The sequence below is a fragment of the Aulonocara stuartgranti genome (assembly GCF_965226115.1).
Source record: "Aulonocara stuartgranti genome assembly, chromosome: 7".
Lineage (NCBI taxonomy): Eukaryota > Metazoa > Chordata > Actinopteri > Cichliformes > Cichlidae > Aulonocara > Aulonocara stuartgranti.
Window position 1 is genome coordinate 28,448,707 of NC_138945.1, and position 18,793 is coordinate 28,467,499.

Here is an 18,793-nt window from a genome sequence, read left to right on the forward strand (position 1 = left end):
CACAAATAAAACTACAAAAAACACCATTCAGATTAATATTGCAGGTACAACACGATTGTTTGCACGCAGGTTTGACGGAGCTCTTAGTTGAGCTGAAAATGGGAGGAAGGCGCCAAACCGGTAAAGACAGAGGACACGTTCGCAGGTCATACAAGGGTGAAACAACACTGAAGATGGATGCACGGATTCCATTCTGATGCCATCACTGGTACTGTGCATGCTGACTCAGTGGGAAAACTCACTGAGGCATCTAAGTGTAACAGAGCCATTGTTAATGTTATTAGTTACGCCTGTGCTTCTGCTGCTACCATCATGAAGGGACTTCATGCAACTTAAAAGACCAGTGGTAGCTTTTTGTGGTTTTCTGATCTTCGAGGACTAAACAAAAAGACATTTAAAGTAGAATCCAACAAAGTAAACAGGGATTAGATGATGTTTCAAGCAGTGCCGATTATTAAGCCCCTAAAAGAAGAACATGTACCTTGGTCTCATTGGATTTCACCAGGACTTTACTAATCTTGAAGTGTAGCACCTCATTATCCCACCGACAGGTCAGAACATAGTCACCCAGGTTGAGCAGAGAATCGCGCACAAGGAAGTCTCCATTGCGCAAAACCAGAGTCTCTGATACCTATAGATGGAGAAAAAAAAAAAATACAGAAAGGATGGTTTTAAGCTTGAAAGCAAGACAGCTCACTGATCTGAGCTACAGCTTGTGCGTGAACGTTTAGTTTCTGACACTCTGGTTGTTGAACAATTGAATTTAGAGGATTGTGATTATTTATAACAATGCCTTAGGACAGTTTGTGTTCCTGAAAATAAAACAACTATCTGTCTAGCTGCCAAACTTGTCTGCCGTGCTGCTAAGGAAAGTTTGATTTCGCCATGAAGGATAAAATAATTGATTTTCTTAAGATGCATTTCAGAGTTCAGCACTATTTGTAAAAAAAAAATAAAAAGAAAAAATAAAAAGAAAGTTATTCTTAAATTTTATTGACAAAACAAGCAATCCAGAAGCATTGTTAGTGTTAGTGAAACACCTCTGGGCTGTACATCTTGCTGTTACTAAACACTGCAGATGGTTTCTGTGAGAAGAAATCACAAATATTGATCTAGTAGCCACACAGGAAGGAAAAAAAAAAAATTTCAAACTCAGCAGTTTTCCCTTTACAGCAGCCTTCAAGGAGGGAGAGAAAGCAGAATGTGCAAAGCTTTAAATTCATTCAATAAAAGAAATCAAGGCACAGAATATGAAAGGCAACACAGTCCAGGGTTAGCAGTGTCAGATACCAGCAGGAGGCAGTATAAACACAGGTCAAAGGCTCAACAGAAGGGCACAATATTCTTTCTCTACCATTTTCAAACATACCAACAGTATAGATTTAAAAGGACATTAACAAATATGTCTAAAAGGAAAGCCATATTGAGCAATAAACTAGAATACAACAAAAGGAAGATGATCAAGAAGGAGGAACGGGATCTATGAAAGCTAATGTACAGTAACCATCCACAGGGTGCCTGAGATCTATCCACTAGGCATTGTTTTGTAAGCAGGGGGCTGGGGTTTCCCCAAGTTTACACTGGGGTAAATCCATGAATAAATGAATATTTTATGTAAATCAAAGAGGAAAGACTCACAGATGGTTGATTTGAATCTGTGTTTCTATGTGTGTGTGTGTGTGTGTGTGTGCGCGTGAAAAAGAGAGAGGTTTATCAAGAGACAGAGGTCGTCTATGAAATACTCTCCACATGTGCATGCAGTGCATCAGAGTCTGTGGCTGTGTGTCTCTTTGTATCTATGTCTTAGTCACCAGCTGTGAAATTCAATTGCGTACATCAGCAACACGCGCAGCTGTCTGTTTGGCAGAGATTCCTCCTCCTCAATGCTAAAGCAATTTCTACTGAGCTGTGACAGATGATGGGATTCATTAATCAGTGTCACTCTGTGTGTAAAGCATTTAAACTGGGCTTTCAAAGCCAGAACTTTGGCCAAGTAATCGCTCAACTAACACTACTGGAGGACAACCCACTTCAACCCACAACAAAAAACAAAACAAAACAAAAAAAACACTCCAATCGCTTCACTGAAATTCTGAATGAATAAGTAGTGATGGAGGTGGGGGGGGATACAAACCATGGCAGCATTAGATCATTAACTTAAAAAAAAAAAAGAAGAAAGATTCATACTACGCATCTAAGAGGCTGTGGCATGAAGCCTGAATCAAAACTTTTTCAATCATATCATAGATAACTCCATTCTTAAACAGGGTAGTCAAAACAGCTTTGGTGTGATCAAAGCGAGTCAGTTTACAAGCTGCAGCTAATCTTTGAGGCATCTTTGCTGGAAACTTTGCTTTGATTCTGTCCCTGATAAAAGCACAAAAACAGAAGGTAAGCTAAAGTTAGAACACTAATTTGTAACACAACAGTTAAAGCAGGTTCTGCAGTTGAGAGTGTTAGTTATCACAAACAGTGAGACGGTGTGCAGGTAGTGCATCAGAAGTTGTGGATTAACGTGGATTAAAATTTTTCTTTTTTTTTTTTTTAAACTTTTGATTGGGTGGACAAAACACACAATGGGATTGCCAAATTAAAAGTTCAAATATGCACAAGTGAAATTTGCAAATTGCTCGGTTAGTACAAAACCCCAAAAGCAAAGGGTCTTCAAAGTGCAGCCAGTGATGCTGCAGTGATGGCTCTTGGTAGGATTTTATGCAGCCTGCAAGCCCAATACTGCAAGTTTTATTCATTTGCAGCTTGAGACATACTATGATGCCGTAAACAGAGCAAGACCAGGGGGAAATAAGTTGTTAATATAATGTTCCTAATAAAATATACAGCCCATAACAGTGATCCGTCTAAAGGTTAAAAAAGTAATAAACCAGAATAAAGGAAAACTTGCATAACCTTCCAAAATAAAAACCAACAAAAACCTTCAATAAAGATTTTTGATTTGTGCATTTTCCCCTGTGCGTTCCTCACAGAGGAAAATGCACACCTTTATAAACTGGCAATCAGTTTAGTCAATTTTCAACTGCATGGATTGACGATGAAAAGTAGGCAACCCCTTACATGTATGAGTCATTCTTTTAGTTACATTTATGTACCAGTATATTATCATGCATATATTCGGGACTTTCAGTGTTGCAAGTATAAAGATTCTACATTGTGCTTCATGAAGTTTGTACCTCTCTGGGTATGTGTCCATGGTACCAGCCATGGCTCCTGATGTCAGCAGGGCTCAGTTTCAGCTCCTCCTCTAGTTCTTTGCGGAGTTTCTCAGGAGGAGACTCCAGCAGGTACTTCTCCTTAGAGAACTGTATAAGCAAAAACAAGAGAAGAAAACCAGACATCAGTTAGGGGTGAACTTGTAGCTTGTACAGTGTACTTGCATGGAGAAAAAAAAAAGATAAGAGGAAAAGTCTATACATGTCTTATTTGGCAAAACCCCACAGAGATTAAGATTTATTTACAAAGGCGATTTGAGTTCATATACACACACACACACACACACACACGTGTATACACACACACACACACACACACGTGTATACACACACACACACACACACACACACACACACACACACGTATACACACACACACACACACACACACACGTATACACACACACACACACACACACACACACACACGTGTATATATATATATATATATATATATTTTTTTTTTTTAAATTAAATAGTATGATAATGTAATATGGGTGTACGGTTAAACAAAGCATCTTTTCCATAAATACGCAGACATGCACAAAAACACACACTTGGTGTTACAGAAGGCAACACTGCAGGGAAGCATCACTGTGTGCTTCCTCCCACACAAACATGCACGCACACACGCACACACAATACAGAGCAGAAACAATCCGATCGACCCTGACCTGATTACTAAGAGGAAGAAATCATCATGAGCGAGCTCTTATTATTCTTATGTATTATAGAGACGTTGCTTTAGTCTGTGCAGCCTGAAGTGCAGCCACTCAGGAAGTAATTTGTGTTTCTGCAATATTACAACAAACCCCACACATTAATACAAATGCGTTACACAAACAAATGGAACATGATTCACATTTCAAAGTCACATATTTCTTTACAGTAAATGACAAGTGTTTGATTACGTTCATTTTTATTTACATAACATAAAAAAATTACTCCTCATTTGAAACTAAATCATGAAAATGCCATGTGCTAAAGTACTCTACTATTTGCTTAGGTGAGGAAGATAAAAACAAGGGAAATCCCACACTGGGATGCGTGGGTAATGTGAAGACACCATAAGAAATGATGATTGTGGAAAGATTGAGGTCAGACAAGCGACCAGAGATGATTAAAACAGAGGATGCACATGCACAAATGTGTGTGCACAACGCTTGCACAAATTTGCACAAAGCAAGAGAAAACCACACAGGAGTAAACACAGTAAAAAGGAAATCATCTTGCCTCTGCCAATATGAAGAGAAATGAGACTAGAGACCAAAATAAACAGTAAACAGCCTTGTCACTAAGGCTAGCCTGTCGTTCCACCTAATATTTTCCCTCAGTCAGCCTCTCTTCCGTTCGGGTTCAGTGTTTTTCATCTACTTTCTCTCAATTACTCTTTTTCCCTCTTGCCCACAGTTCCTCTGTTCATTCCCCACAGTCATAAAGTTTCAGCAAGACTGTTGTCTGACTGTTGTGTGCGACAGGGAAGCAGGCAGAGACAGCAAGTGTGTGCGAGTGAGGAAACTGATGATCTCTGTGTGAAGAGTGGGTTGACTGTGTGTGTGAGATACAAAGAGCCAAAGATTCAATCTTATCGTCTCCAGGTCACTGCAAGATGAAATTATTAACTTCCTCCAGTCCCCACTCCTCTCTCCATTTTTTTTTTTGCCTTCCTTCTCCAATCCTCCAGGGAAGATGGAGGAATATCACCATGGAGCCTCACTCTCTCAGATTAGATCCGAGGTGTGTATGTGTTTTTGTGTTTGTGTGTGTGTGAAGGGGAGAAGAGGCCAATAAAAGAGCAGAGGGGTCAAGTGTGCAGTTATTGCTTTTCCTTGTCTCCGTGGAAACCCATGAGAGGCCTGCCACTGAACTGATGCTCAGCAATGGATGTCGTGTGTGTGTGTGTGTGTGTGTGTGTGTGTGTGTGTGTTTATATATATGGGGCTATGAGCGAAATTGAAATGTCAAGAGGACTCTGTTTATGATACAGTTCATGGAAGAGATTCACATTAGAGGGACACATTGACAGAGAGACCAAAGAATGGACAGACAATAAACAGCATTAGATGAGGGACGCAGACACACAAAAACATTGGCTTTACTGTTTTCTAATATACCAAAAACACACGCACTTATCTAAATCATGACATACATGTAGCGCAGTAGAAATTCTCTTTGCCGTGTTTGGACACCTCTTTTGTTCTTAGAGCTTTTCTAGCTTTTTAAAGCCACTTTTTAAGAGTTGTCGCTGCCATCAAATTCATAATGTGCTAATATTTTTCATAAACAGTTTTTTCCATGCACAGTACATCAGTCAAAAATGGTGCCAAAGGGAAAAAAAACAAATAACACAAATACAAATATAAGCAGTGTTCTCTTACTTGAATTTGCTGTTGGTTTAGTAGCTTCACAAAAAGTACATGAACAGATTTCCTTTGAAGGATGTGTACATACTGAGCACGAATTCCTCAACATAACAGTCATATAGGACAAAAAAAAAAAAAAAAAAAAAAAAAACTAAACAAAAACAGACTAGTTGCATTATGAGCCAACAGGCAGACAGACAGGAGGAGAACAGAAGCCACCACACAGCGTAACAGTCAGAAACAGACAGACAAAACAAGTAGCATACATAAAGACAAGACATCAGACATTCAAAAAGGCACAGAGGCAGACAGACAGACAGACAGACAGACAGACAACACAAACTCATTAATGTAGACAGTGAGGCAGACTTGCAGGGAGACAGGTAGCCCATTAGGGGATGAGAGAGTTTGGGCAATTTAGCAGCTGATTCAGGACTTTGCTTCCCCAGGGGGTTAGGAGAGAGAGAAGGATTTGTGTGTGTGTGTGTGTGTGTGTGTGTGTGTGTGTGTGTGTGTGTGTGTCTGTGTGTGAGTGCATGTGCACACACAATTCCAATGTGTGTGATTGTGCATTCACATGGATGAATGCACAATCACACACATGTGTGTATGTGTGCATAGAGTAAATGTGAGTTCTTGGGTGGTGCTTTTAATGGTTGGGGTTCTGTTCTTGAAGGAGGCAGAGTTGATGAGAAAGAAACTCGGGCTTTAAAAAAAAGATAAAAGCCCGGTTAGGATAAGGAGGGTTTCATGGAAATGGTGTATAGCTTGAACGTGACTAGGGGGAGAGTCAGGAAACAGGCAATAGGGGTTAGGGTTTTATGTGTGAAAATGAGGTACAGATAACACAGTGCAATCCATCACCTAATTTACACCAACATGCACTTGCGCCACTGCTCCTCACAGCAGGCCAATTAGACGGTTTCATCTCATGACATCACTGCACTCTCCCAGAGTGAAAATTGACACCGCTATCACTCAGCATCAGTGGGAGAGAAGAAAAAAAAAAGAACCACCCAAAAGGAAAATGAAAGAGATGATAATGGGGAGAAATGCTAAATATATGCACATATTTATACATATATTATGCATGCACACTATTTTTGTTGTTTGTGTGTTTGGTTCTATTCTGCCTGTTAATACAAAACTGGATATTTCCTGCGTTTATTATTTTTGCTTTCTCAGATCATTTTCCAGTTAGTGTCCAGTGTCCAAAATATAAACAACTCTACAAGTGGAAGTGTGGGTGATGGTGATGTCAGGTCGAAAATATAAAGCCACAGGTATTTACAATGCAAAACACAGTGGGGTAGAGCGTTAACTGAGGCACAAACCAGCGTGTTGCTGTTTGTGCTTGAAATCGCTTCTTTGCTCATTTTTGCTGAAGGAGTACAATGCCAAGTACCTCGAGCAATTTGAAGTGATACGTCTACAAACAAGCAACACCAGAAACGAAGCCATCAGTGAGAAATGAAACGGAAAATGTTTGCTGACAACTATTAAAAAAAAAAAAAAAAAAAAAAAAAACCTCCAGGGAAACAGAAATAAAGTCCCTGGAATTTAGCAGCGTGGATGTAAGGCGGGAAAAAACCCAAACAGAAGGACCAAATTCCAACAGGCACAACCACCGACAAAGGGATGAATGCACTCTAAACAGACTGCAGCACTTGGATCTGAGCTCATGTCAGAATACACCTCTCTTTTTCAGCAAGTGTGCTGGCCTCTCACCCCACCGTCATGGTAACACTCTGAGCTGTGGTGGCACTGGCGGTTTTAGCAGGAGGGGTGGGATCCCACCTCATCTGCACACACCAACTCTGAGGTCAGGGGTCCAATTCCAGAAGAACCTTTTTATTTCTTGATCCGCTTTCTTTTCCTCCTCCTCACTGCTCCCCTTCAGCCACATCTCCTCTCACTGGAGGCGATAGAGACCCAGTTCATCGTATAAGTAGCCGTCAATCCTCCTATCTCCGATTACACACCCCCACCCACTCTGCCATATACACATTGTAGGGGTTTATGTGTGCATACGTGGCCAATATCACCCCACTCCAGCCGGCTGTAATCCCTCTGTGCCCTCCAGCCTGATCTACACTGTTATATTCACGCTGGTTCTCATGGGTGTAGTAGTCTCTAAGTCGCATGTAAAATGATATGAGCATTAGAGGGGAAGGGCAGGTAACACAAGCCTTCTTTATTTTTTCTGAGCAAGGTACGAGCAGCGTTGAATCAAAGCTAATTCAACTGCTTTTGCAATGATGCAATAAAGACGGCTCAAAAGTGGATCTGATAATCTCGTTCGCCAGTTAGAAAGTGAAAAAGAAGCATGGTCTGTGTGATGTGTAGTGGTTTGCTCAAATGTTTTAACCACATTATCTACAATGCACGTTAAACTGCTCTAATCACTCTCTGACAATGCAGTCAGAGAGGATTGTGCGTTAATTAGAGGAATACTCTATCGCCTGGTGACTAATTAAATATCTGCTCAAGTCAAAAAATTTAAAAACAAAAATGCAATGATAAAAAAATATTACCTTTTTTGAGCTGACCTTGATTCAACCAGAGCCCAAACCTCTGTAACATTTAACAGGAATGAACCTTCTTAACATTTTTTGGCAGTGTGCCTGGGATTTTGTCAGACTAACAGCTTTTACAATTCATCTTTCTCTTATAAGCAAGCTCACATGCCATTCTCATGAAAGAGTCAGACACCAACAAAAAGAAAAACAGAAGAAAAAAAAAAAAAAACAGGTTTGTTTGTAGTTTCCCCATTTCAGTTTAACATAATAAGTTTTCCTATTATGTTAAATAATAAGTGCTGTAGCTTGCTTGGCTGAGCAGGCAACCCCCATACTACAGGAGAGACCTGGGTTCAAGTCTGCCAAAGACCATTTCTATCATGTTATTTGCCCCAAATCTATACCTGCCGTCCTGTCAACTCTGTGAACCATCATGTTGAATAAAAGGCTAAAATCCTAGGATACAGCCTTTTCTTGAACAGTGGCCTGAAACTTGACCTGAAGTTGTCTATATGAGGTCCTTTAGCTAGGCATGGATGATGTTTTACTTCAGGAGAAATGTTGAAAGTTAATCTAAGGGACTTGGAAAGAAAAGTGTCTGGACTTCTTTCAGTTGCTTGAAGACGTTTCACCTCTCATCCGAGAAGCCTCTTCAGTTCTAGGGTCAGATATTGAAGAGTCCCAGATTTAAGTCCTAGTCCCCAAGAGGGTCATGAACCCCCTGTTGATCTTGTACCCAATCACATGAGCCAAGGTGTGAAAACAGGTGTAGGTCACAATCAACCAAGATTTTGGGTGAACTCATTGTGAAACCTAGCCCCACCATATCATGTGATTTCGTGAGGTCAAATGGCGGGGATGTGAGTGGGCATTAAGGCGTCAGGGAAAGGATCTCAAAACTGGATTATAGATGGCAGACAGTTGATGTAGTAAACCAACCCCTCTGTTCAAAGATGGTTGTTCACAGTGGACATAGATGGCTTCTTTCACTCCTCTTTCAAACCATCTGACTTCTCTGAATAAAGTGTGAACATCGGCATCCTCGAAAGAGTGACCTTTATCCTTTAGATGCAGACGGGCAGCCGAATCGTGTCCCATGGAGGTGGCTCTTCCATGTTGTGCCATGCGTTTATGAAGTGGCTGTTTGGTCTCTCCAATGTAGAGGTCTGAGCAATCCTCGCTACACTGTACAGCATACACTACGTTGCTAAGTTTGTGTCTTCTTGATTACAGCAACTGTCAGCATGAATATGTCAGTCAATCTTGAGGTAAAGGTGAAGGGGTACTGAAAGATGTCCATTTAGAATTAGGCAGAATAATGGGAAAACCACTACAGGAGGTTTGGAGGGGGTGATGGGGCAATGGGGCCTTGGTGGACCTGCATGGAAGCCAAGGAGGGTTAGGGTTCTCTCCTTTTCTGGAGTATATCAAATTTTTATGAGATGAGAAAAACTCTAATAACCATGCATAATAATCATTGCAATCATGCAATAATGCATGCAGTGACTGAGGCTTTTTGAGCAGAAGGTGCAGAATAATTGCTTCAACTGAGTTAAGGTTAAAAAAACAAAACAAAAACAAAAACAACAAAAAAACACCTTCCGCAATTAAACAACAAAATCAAATAATGGAGATATTAAAACTAGAATTGCCCTAAATCAGTTTGGCCCATCCCAGCTTGGCCTGAGAATCAAACTTGGCAGTTTGTGGCCCCCCCCAAAAAAAGAATTAAAAACCCCACTGAGATAAAAACAGAAATTTTGATACCTCATGTTATCGGACAATATCAGAGAAACAACTAGTCTCTCAGACATAGAGAGTGATGCCTAGTATGCAGCCAGAGAAAGGGAGAGAGAGTATGAGAGTGATAACAGTGACCTTCTATTGTCATTAGGAATGAATGTCTCTTATACGTACACACTCAAACACACACAAAACGCTCTCCTTTGGAAGTGCTGGATGCTGATATACTGTCCCACAGAAATACACACACACACACACACACACACGCACACATATAGAGCACTGATTCGAGCTGTCAGTCAGTATTGGTGTCGGCGCAGAGACCCCCTGTATTGAGTGACAGCTGGTGGACAGGATATGACATACAAATACACTCCCACTGAGACTGTAGGAAGCACAGTGCCACTGCGCTGCACGGCTCCACTTTCACAAAACTACGCTTGCCTTATGCTGCAATAGCTCTGATTTTTTTTTTACTTTCTCGGGACTTCTCGGGTTATTGCCTCCTTTTTTTTCTTATCCCAGTCTATCTATAACTCAATTTCAAGTCCCTTTTTTCCCCAGGCATGAAGTGGTAGTGGCAAAACAAACCTATAGGGAAGAGGTAGTTGGCGCAGTTGCTCCTCAGATTTTATTTATTTATTTTTTAATCCATCTAAGAGAAAGTTCAGTCACTGCTAAATTTCCCAGTTGGGTGGCTCACTGGCCAGGCTGCTGCTGTAGCAGTCCTCAATATTAATTTGCAACTCCTCCCATGAGTTTGCAGTTTCTTGCTTGACAACTACACCATATTGGACTGCAGCTGCCATCAGTAGTACTTTTTCTACTCTGGAGATTCAATTCAATTCAAGTTTATTTAAATAGTGGCAAATCACAACACCAGTCACCTCACGGTGAGCCAGCGGCTTCAACTAGAATCTGCAGTAGGTGGAGAGTTGATTCATGTGGGGCTACATGGGGATGACCCATCCTTCATAGCAGAACAAGAACTACCATCGCCACAAATGAATGCAAGACCAGGGAGCTGGAGACTCACTTAAGAAGCAGCTCACTGCATTACTCAGTTGTTTATTGCCACAAAGAAAATAGCAAATAATATCAGCACAAAGAGAATTTAAATTTGCAAGAAACAGTGAAAAAAAGGAAAATAATGTGCATGGAGTTTGGAGCATAAGTCTGTATATCCTCCACCAAATCAGAGGAAAACACAGTGGTCTCCAAGTATGGCAGAAAGAACCGCAGAGATAAAAGACCCTAATCCACCTCTTAAGTCTGCCATCATTAGCCATTTCTGGGTCTCTTTTTCGGTTCCCAAACTCAAACAAAACACAGAGTTAATAAAACGTTTTCTTCCTCTTACATAAAATGTTCAGTGTGGGTGTTCTCCCAGGTGTTACAATAAAGCTTAATATCCAGACACAGATGAAAAAGAGGATTTATCAAGTTTAATGGAGTGAAAGGAAGGAAGTTAGCAGAAAGTTAGCGGGCTAGTTTTCATCTAAAGATGATAAACCATATTCTGACTCCAAGACTTTAAAAATAAAACAAAATGTACAGCTCTGCTATCACTATCACTAATAACTACAACGGCAGGGAATCAAATCCCGCAGTGCCAGACGTGTTCCCCTGCTGAAGCCAGTGCATGTCCAGGCCCGTCTGAAGTTTGCCAGAGAGCACATGGATGATACAGCAGAGGATTGGGAGAATGTCATGTGGTCAGATGAAACCAAAGTAGAACTTTTTGGTATAAACTCAACTCGTCGTGTTTGGAAGAAGAAGAATACTGAGTTGCATCCCAAGAACACCATACCTACTGTGAAGCATGGGGGTGGAAACATCATGCTATGGGGCTGTTTTTCTGCCAAGGGGACAGGACGACTGATCCGTATTAAGGACAGAATGAATGGGGCCATGTATCGTGAGATTTTGAGCCAAAACCTCCTTCCATCAGTGAGAACTTTGAAGATGAAACGAGGCTGGGTCTTCCAACATGACAATGATCCAAAACACACCGCCCGGGCAACAAAGGAGTGGCTCCGTAAGAAGCATTTGAAAGTCCTGGAGTGGCCTAGCCAGTCTCCAGACCTCAACCCCATAGAAAATCTGTGGCGGGAGTTGAAAGTCCGTGTTGCTCGGCGACAGCCCCAAAACATCACTGCTCTCGAGAAGATCTGCATGGAGGAATGGGCCAAAATACCAGCTACTGTGTGTGCAAACCTGGTAAAGACCTATAGTAAACGTTTGACCTCTGTTATTGCCAACAAAGGTTATGTTACAAAGTATTGAGTTGTATTTTTGTTATTGACCAAATACTTATTTTCCACCCTGATTTACAAATAAATTCTTTACAAATCCTACCATGTGGATTCATGGATTTTTTTTTCACATTCTGTCTCTCACAGTTGAAGTGTACCTCTGGTGCAAATTACTGACCTCTGTCATCATTTTAAGTGGGGGAACTTGCACAATCGGTGGCTGACTAAATACTTTTTTGCCCCACTGTAATTGCCCTTTGTCTGGTTGTGCCATGTGAGCTGCAGCTTCTGCTACATCTCAGCACATTAGGTTAAAGCAGGTTGAACTGAGAAGTGGCTCCACAGAATCATTTTACCTTAAATGCTCCACTCTCTGCTTAAGGTTATCCAGGCAAATTTGAAATCAAGTCTGAACCCTGGTGATGCTTCATCACCTGACCTCCCACTGCATCCTTATAAAATCAGTTAAAACTGGTGAGTAAAGCGACACTAAAATCAGAAAGAATGAAGACAGACAAGTTTAAAAGAGAATATGTTTCCTTTAATATACTACTGTATCTGCCTTCTCTATAGACCAAACAGTCTCAGTGTCCCTGTATGACTCTGCCATTCATATTTTAATCTCCCTTCTTCTGTGATGCACTTACTTTCTGTTTCCTGTTTCTCTCTTTCTCTCTCTCGCTGTCTCTACACCTGGTCAACAGCATCTATCAGCACTTTGATGAGAAGACCATTACAGATAGTAAAATGTGTGTGTGTGTGTGTGTGTGTGTGTGTGCGCGCGCCACAGCCAAAGATATATGACAATCAGCTGCCTAAAGGGCTGAATGTCCTCCATGTGAGAGGGTGGTTTTGTTTATCACAGTTATACTTACAACCACAATACTAGCACTCTGGTGAAGTGAATTTGGGTAAATTTATTTTGTTTTAGTCTGTTTTGTTTTTCTTAAATCTGTTGAATTTGTTGCACATGACAGCACTGTCTCCGGCACTGACAAATGTGCACAAAAAGTAATCAAACATCCCACAAATTCCAAAAAGAAAGAAAGAAAATTATCTAAAAAATATTTTATCCCCACAAACTTTAACAGAGGAACCCTTATACACATACAAATGAAATGCTGACACACACACACACACACACACACACACACACACACACACACACGAGCGAAGAAGATTTTAATGATGTTTGACTGTTAAGCACAAGCACACTTGTCTCGCTCGCCTCCTAACCCACGGTTTCTCTAAACAGGCCTATAGGCTATGCTTGCTCTCTCTCGCTCTCTCTCACACACACCCACAGACACACACATACAACTCTAAGGGAAGTAAACACTCATTTCCCAAAAGAATTTGTAAAGACACCCCCCACCCATACATATCCCCATTTTCACACTAATGAAAATACAAAAATAAACCCAACCAGAAACAGAGAAGTAACATGGACACAAACAAGATCATACCGCAACAAGGACACATGCAGATATACACAAATACCCACAGACACAAGTGCACACCCAGGTCGAGCTGGCGATGACGCCATTCCATTTTGCTACAGATACCGCTGACATGTTTAGTCATTAAAGAAACAGTCACCCAGAGTACAATACAGACTGAAAACACAGATTTAATTAGATGTTTCTCAGGATGAAATAAGACTGCTTAGTTCAACGCAATTCAATTTAGATTACCTTAATAGCTGCTTCTGCTGATGACAAAGCGCTGTATCCACACACACACACCAAGAATTGCTGTAATTGGATACACCCACAAATTTAACACAATTTACAAACGTGCAAAGTCCAGCTGCAGAGTTGCTCAGTGTGTAGGCAATGGTTGAGTCTCATTTTCTAAGCTCTTCAATCCATCAGCTTCTTACTATGATTGTAGGTAAATGGACTGTGTTCATGTAGCACTTTTCTAGCTATATTGAGCACTCATTGTCCTTTCCATATGCACACTGATACACTGTCTTTATACGATAAATAAGGCACTCTTCCTACCACACACACACACACACACACACACACACACACACAGATAGTTGTACAAAATGCCCAAAGACGCTTGAACTTGCACACACAGGATTGAAAGACCAACTTTATAATTATTATTCTCCCTCCTGAGCCAACTTAAGTGTATGCAACAATTGGAAAATAGTGATATCTCCGATGTACATCTCAGAAACAATCGTCTATGGTAAGATTTAAATATGAATTCAGTGATTGCTTATTGGATGTCTTGTGACAAGATATTGATAATGCTAAATATTTATTATTTAATGTTACAGAAAACTTTCCAAGGGCCTTAAAAACACGCTGCTTAAATGTCAATGCTTTAAAACCTCTAATAAATCTCTAGAAACACAAACATAAAAAAACATTTCTTTCATTTTTAACATTTTTAATACAGTCGGATCAACTGTTTAATACAAATGTGAGTGAGACAGACAAGTAAGAGTGATATCCTGATGCACTGGTTAAAACAGAATCACTACATAGAAGAAAACACACAAAAAGGGCTTTACGAACCTCAACCAAACAATATTACTGCATGCATTCACACTACTCTCTTACAGTCGACTCAGCAATGCCACACCTATAGATGCCGTTGTCATGGTAGCGCCATACCCTTCATGCCCCAGCTGGTGTTTCCCTGAGGAAAAATGTCTGGGTGTGTGTAAGTGTGTGTGACAGAGAGAAGGTTAATGCGCCGCATGTGTGCTTTGCTCTGTCATGTGCAGTGACGTGCACCGAAGAGGAAAACATGGCGGGTTGAGAGCAGTTATAATGGTATCCCATTGTATGTACAATTGTGTGTGTGTATGCACACATGTGATCTGTTCCCAAAGTATTAGTCTCTTAACACTTGAGTCATCAGTTTTCCCTACGGACAAGTGGTTAGTTGAGTCCATCACCCCTGACTGAAGATGATTTCCAATTCAGGTCTTATTGAAGATGGACAAAACAGCGGATGAAGATACAAAGCCTCAAAACCCTTTACTGCCAGCACAGTGCTGGTAGTGAAAACACAACAATAGATGAAAACAAAGTCATGAAGCCACTTCAGCAGCCCACTCAGTCACACTATGTGTTGCTCTGTTACCATGACTCATGCTTTAAATTTACACACATTGCAATATGCGGTGACCTGTGTTTCTGCCGGCATGGCTGAGAGGACAAGTACAGCATTTATTAGTCATATTTCCAACTGAGTTCTTTTTACAAGACCATCAGGCACAGGAACTGGTCTGGTCACACTTCTGATACAAGCACCAACCTCCGAGGCTGAAAGGAGTCAATCCTCAATGGCTTCCATGTAAAAATGCCCAATTTACTGAAATTACCTTACCCCATTCCAATTTGGATAGGTTGGAGTAATTTGGGATGAGCCTTTTAATTACATAAGTCAAAGAGATAGCAGTGCCCGGAGTGCTGTAAATTCATTATCTCAATAAAAAAAACAAGATTTTCGAGAAGAAGATAAAACAGGGAGGGTTAGAGTTACCCTAACCCCATCACGCCACATGTCACAACATGCATGCAAAAAGTCCACTTTTGAAGTATAAAAATCTGGTTAGTTTTTCTTATTTACCCTAATCAACAGACTTTTTTGTTCATGGATGCAGCTTGATAACTAAGCACCCTGACCCCGTTAGATGAAAACTTGGTGATGCGTTCACTTGCAGTTCAATAAAACAAGAATAAAATTGCCACAATCGTAAAAATTGAAGCTGGAAATGGGAGTTTAACAAACCAGTGTAGTTACAGTCAACGTCAAGAAAGACCACACTCAATCACATCTGTGCAAAAAAACCTTTAAACTCATTCTCAAAATATAGCCTGCACATAATATAACTCAAGATGCTCGTTAACCCCAGCTGGCACTGCTAAAACAACCCTATCCATCTTTCCTGCTTGGCCAAAGCTCAGAGTAATCTCAGAGAATTGAGGATTTGCTGGTCAATCACTGCAATTCCACCTGCCTTTCTCTGCTGCTCATAATTCACCTTTCCGTCACTGCGGTGCAATTTATAGACCGCTCAAATGTACACATTTGTCTGACTCATCACATGGCTTTCCTTTACTTCGCTGCTTTAGCCAATTTTCCCCTCTCATCAGGTTTCGCTTCCTCCATCTACCGTGCTATGGGCAAACACTGCAGCCTTTTTTTCTGCGCCTCGTGCTTTTATCTCGATATGTTATGCTCCGTCTTCAAACACTGATCTTTTCCTGAACTCGTCTGTTTGTTTGTTTTTCCCCATACGCCTCCTTCTCTGACACATACCTGTTAAGTAGGGAGAGCTGTGAAGGATGGAGATAAGAAAGTAAGCCTAAAGAGGTCAGCTGTCTTATTTCTTGCTTTTCTAACCTGCATCATTCTTGATCTGTCTTAACATGAACTTTGGTATCCTTCCCACTTATTCCATTCCACCTTTTGTCTCTCTCCTCCCATTCCTTTATTCCAAAGTTGATCTTCACAGTCATTCTTTCTAGTTTTTCCTCTCACTCCGCCCGTACACCTGCCCTATTCTGCCATCATATCATTCCCGCCCCTGTGCACTTCCCCTCACAGATCCACTCAGCCGGTATGTCAGTGTGTAGTTGCTTGCAAGGAAATGTCTGCGTTGATATCAAACAACAGCCGAGGCATCACCTTGTTGCATCAGTCGAAAGGCAAAGGGAGAGAGAAAAGCGATGTATTAGAAAGCAAGAAAATAAAGAGGTAAGGGAAATCTGTAGTTTAAAGCCTCGTTCTCCTCAAATTATACCAAACACACCTGCCAATTCGATGGTCTCTTTAAGCTGGAAAATTTCCCTTTCATGTCCTCTGACACATCAGCACTGCTGATGCGCTGCATTGCTGCCTGCTGGTTCAACCTGCCCGTTATCTACCTGCATGTTCCAGGGAATATTTACTAATTATTCCCCTTATTTGTATTTTTCTGAAATCATATTTATTTATTTAAAATACCAATATTCTTTAATCCGCAGGATAAATATGATCTTTCTGAAGTTTAACCTCCATTTCACTCCGGTTAAAAATATTATCACCTTGTCTTTAATTGAAACCCAGAGTTGTTAGTGTCTGTGACAGCCAGGACCAGCTGGGACAGCTGAAAGATGCTCTGGGCAGTTTATTCACTCTGCTGGAAATACAAATCTAATCTTTAATTTTGGCAGTGCAGAGAAGAGGCTGCGGCTGGTGGGGCAGAGGGCTGGGAGACTGGTGATTGTCTGCAAACTGTGGTTGTTTCTAAAAATGACCTCATTATGAGAAAACGGCTAATTATAGTATGGTAAATCAGTCGCAATAAGACTCAACTGTGCACCGCTTCAGTCTCCACCACTTACACATGGACACGCACACACATGCAATTTCCCCTAAGGGCTTTGCCACTTGCCGTCCTCTGCACCTCCTTCTCTGGCCTCACCCATTAATGGCTAATTTGCTGGGTTTTGGGGTTAAAGGTCTTTACATTGATTGATAGAAGGTCTCAAGCCTCATCAATGCTAGCCCACCTCTGTTAACACACAGACACACACACACACACACACACACACACACACACCCCAATGGAAACACATATTCATCTAGCTGAAGACATGCATGTATGAATTTAAACATACTGCAACCTCCACACAAATGCAGACACACGTACACACACACACACACACACACACACACACACACACACACACACACTCCTTATTTGCCATTTAATCACAAGCCACTACCATTACCATCCATTCTGGGCCAATCTATCTTTACAATGACAGGTGTGGAGGGAAAAAAAACCCACAATTCATTTCTCCAGGTCTGGTTATAAGGGACAAAAAGGAAGGAAGCAGCAATTGAAGGACACACAACAGTGAGGCAATAATGGGTGCTGGTTAAGGGCCACTGGCCCAAACATCTGAAAAACCCACCCTTTTCAGGATTAGATGGTTGATGCATGTAACACCAAAATAGGAGAAAGAAAAATACATTCACATTGTTGGAAATGACAGACAATGAAGACATATTACACATCTATTACATCTACTGTTAAGAGTTAATAGAACACATTTGCTTTATTTGTGGGCCATCATAAAGTTTTGACTCCTTTGTGTTCATTTAATTGTCACTCTATTTGTGTTTCATGTCAACAATGTCTCAGATTAAGCTGAAGCCTAAGCTGCAACCTTGTTACCAGGCATTCACACACATATGGTGACACAGCAACTAATTAATTAGTCACAAACTGACAGCACAAGGATTAATCAGCTTTGCAACTTGAAACACAGCCAAGAGACGTGGACGCACATCTGACAAACACATCTACAGTTTTTGATGCATTTTTTATTATTACTCCCAGAGTTGTCAGTCAGTTGACTTATATCTCTTTATGTTGGTCACAGTGTTTCTGATTGAAAATCACCTACAGTATACAAGTATTAAAGGATTAGGCTCAAGTTTGAGCTTTAAACAAAATTGCAATAGGATTAAATCAGGATAGACTTCAAAAGGAGGACTTTTCCCTGTGTTCGCTGTAGGTAAAGAAAAAAAAGTGCTCAGAGTGATAGTATAAATCCAGTGTGACTGCATTTCCCATCATCAGGCTAATCTTTTTTTGTGTGTTGTGGTATATTTTGCTCAAATATAGACTGGTATTGCAATCATTATACCACACATCAGCTTAT

At 40.8% G+C, this 18,793-nt stretch overlaps 1 protein-coding gene across 3 annotated transcripts in view; it reads right to left on the reverse strand.

Moving 5' to 3' along the window:
* Nucleotides 1–18,793, reverse strand: part of sh2d3ca (SH2 domain containing 3Ca) — a 54,510-nt gene that overhangs the window by 8,162 nt on the left and 27,555 nt on the right. For all 3 annotated transcript variants that reach the window (XM_082539179.1, XM_082539180.1, XM_082539181.1), the window contains 2 exons: nucleotides 3,189–3,317; nucleotides 482–631 (listed from right to left, as the gene is read on the reverse strand). In XM_082539179.1, the coding sequence (XP_082395305.1) occupies nucleotides 482–631; nucleotides 3,189–3,317 (279 nt within the window). The remainder of the gene's footprint in view (nucleotides 1–481; nucleotides 632–3,188; nucleotides 3,318–18,793) is intronic.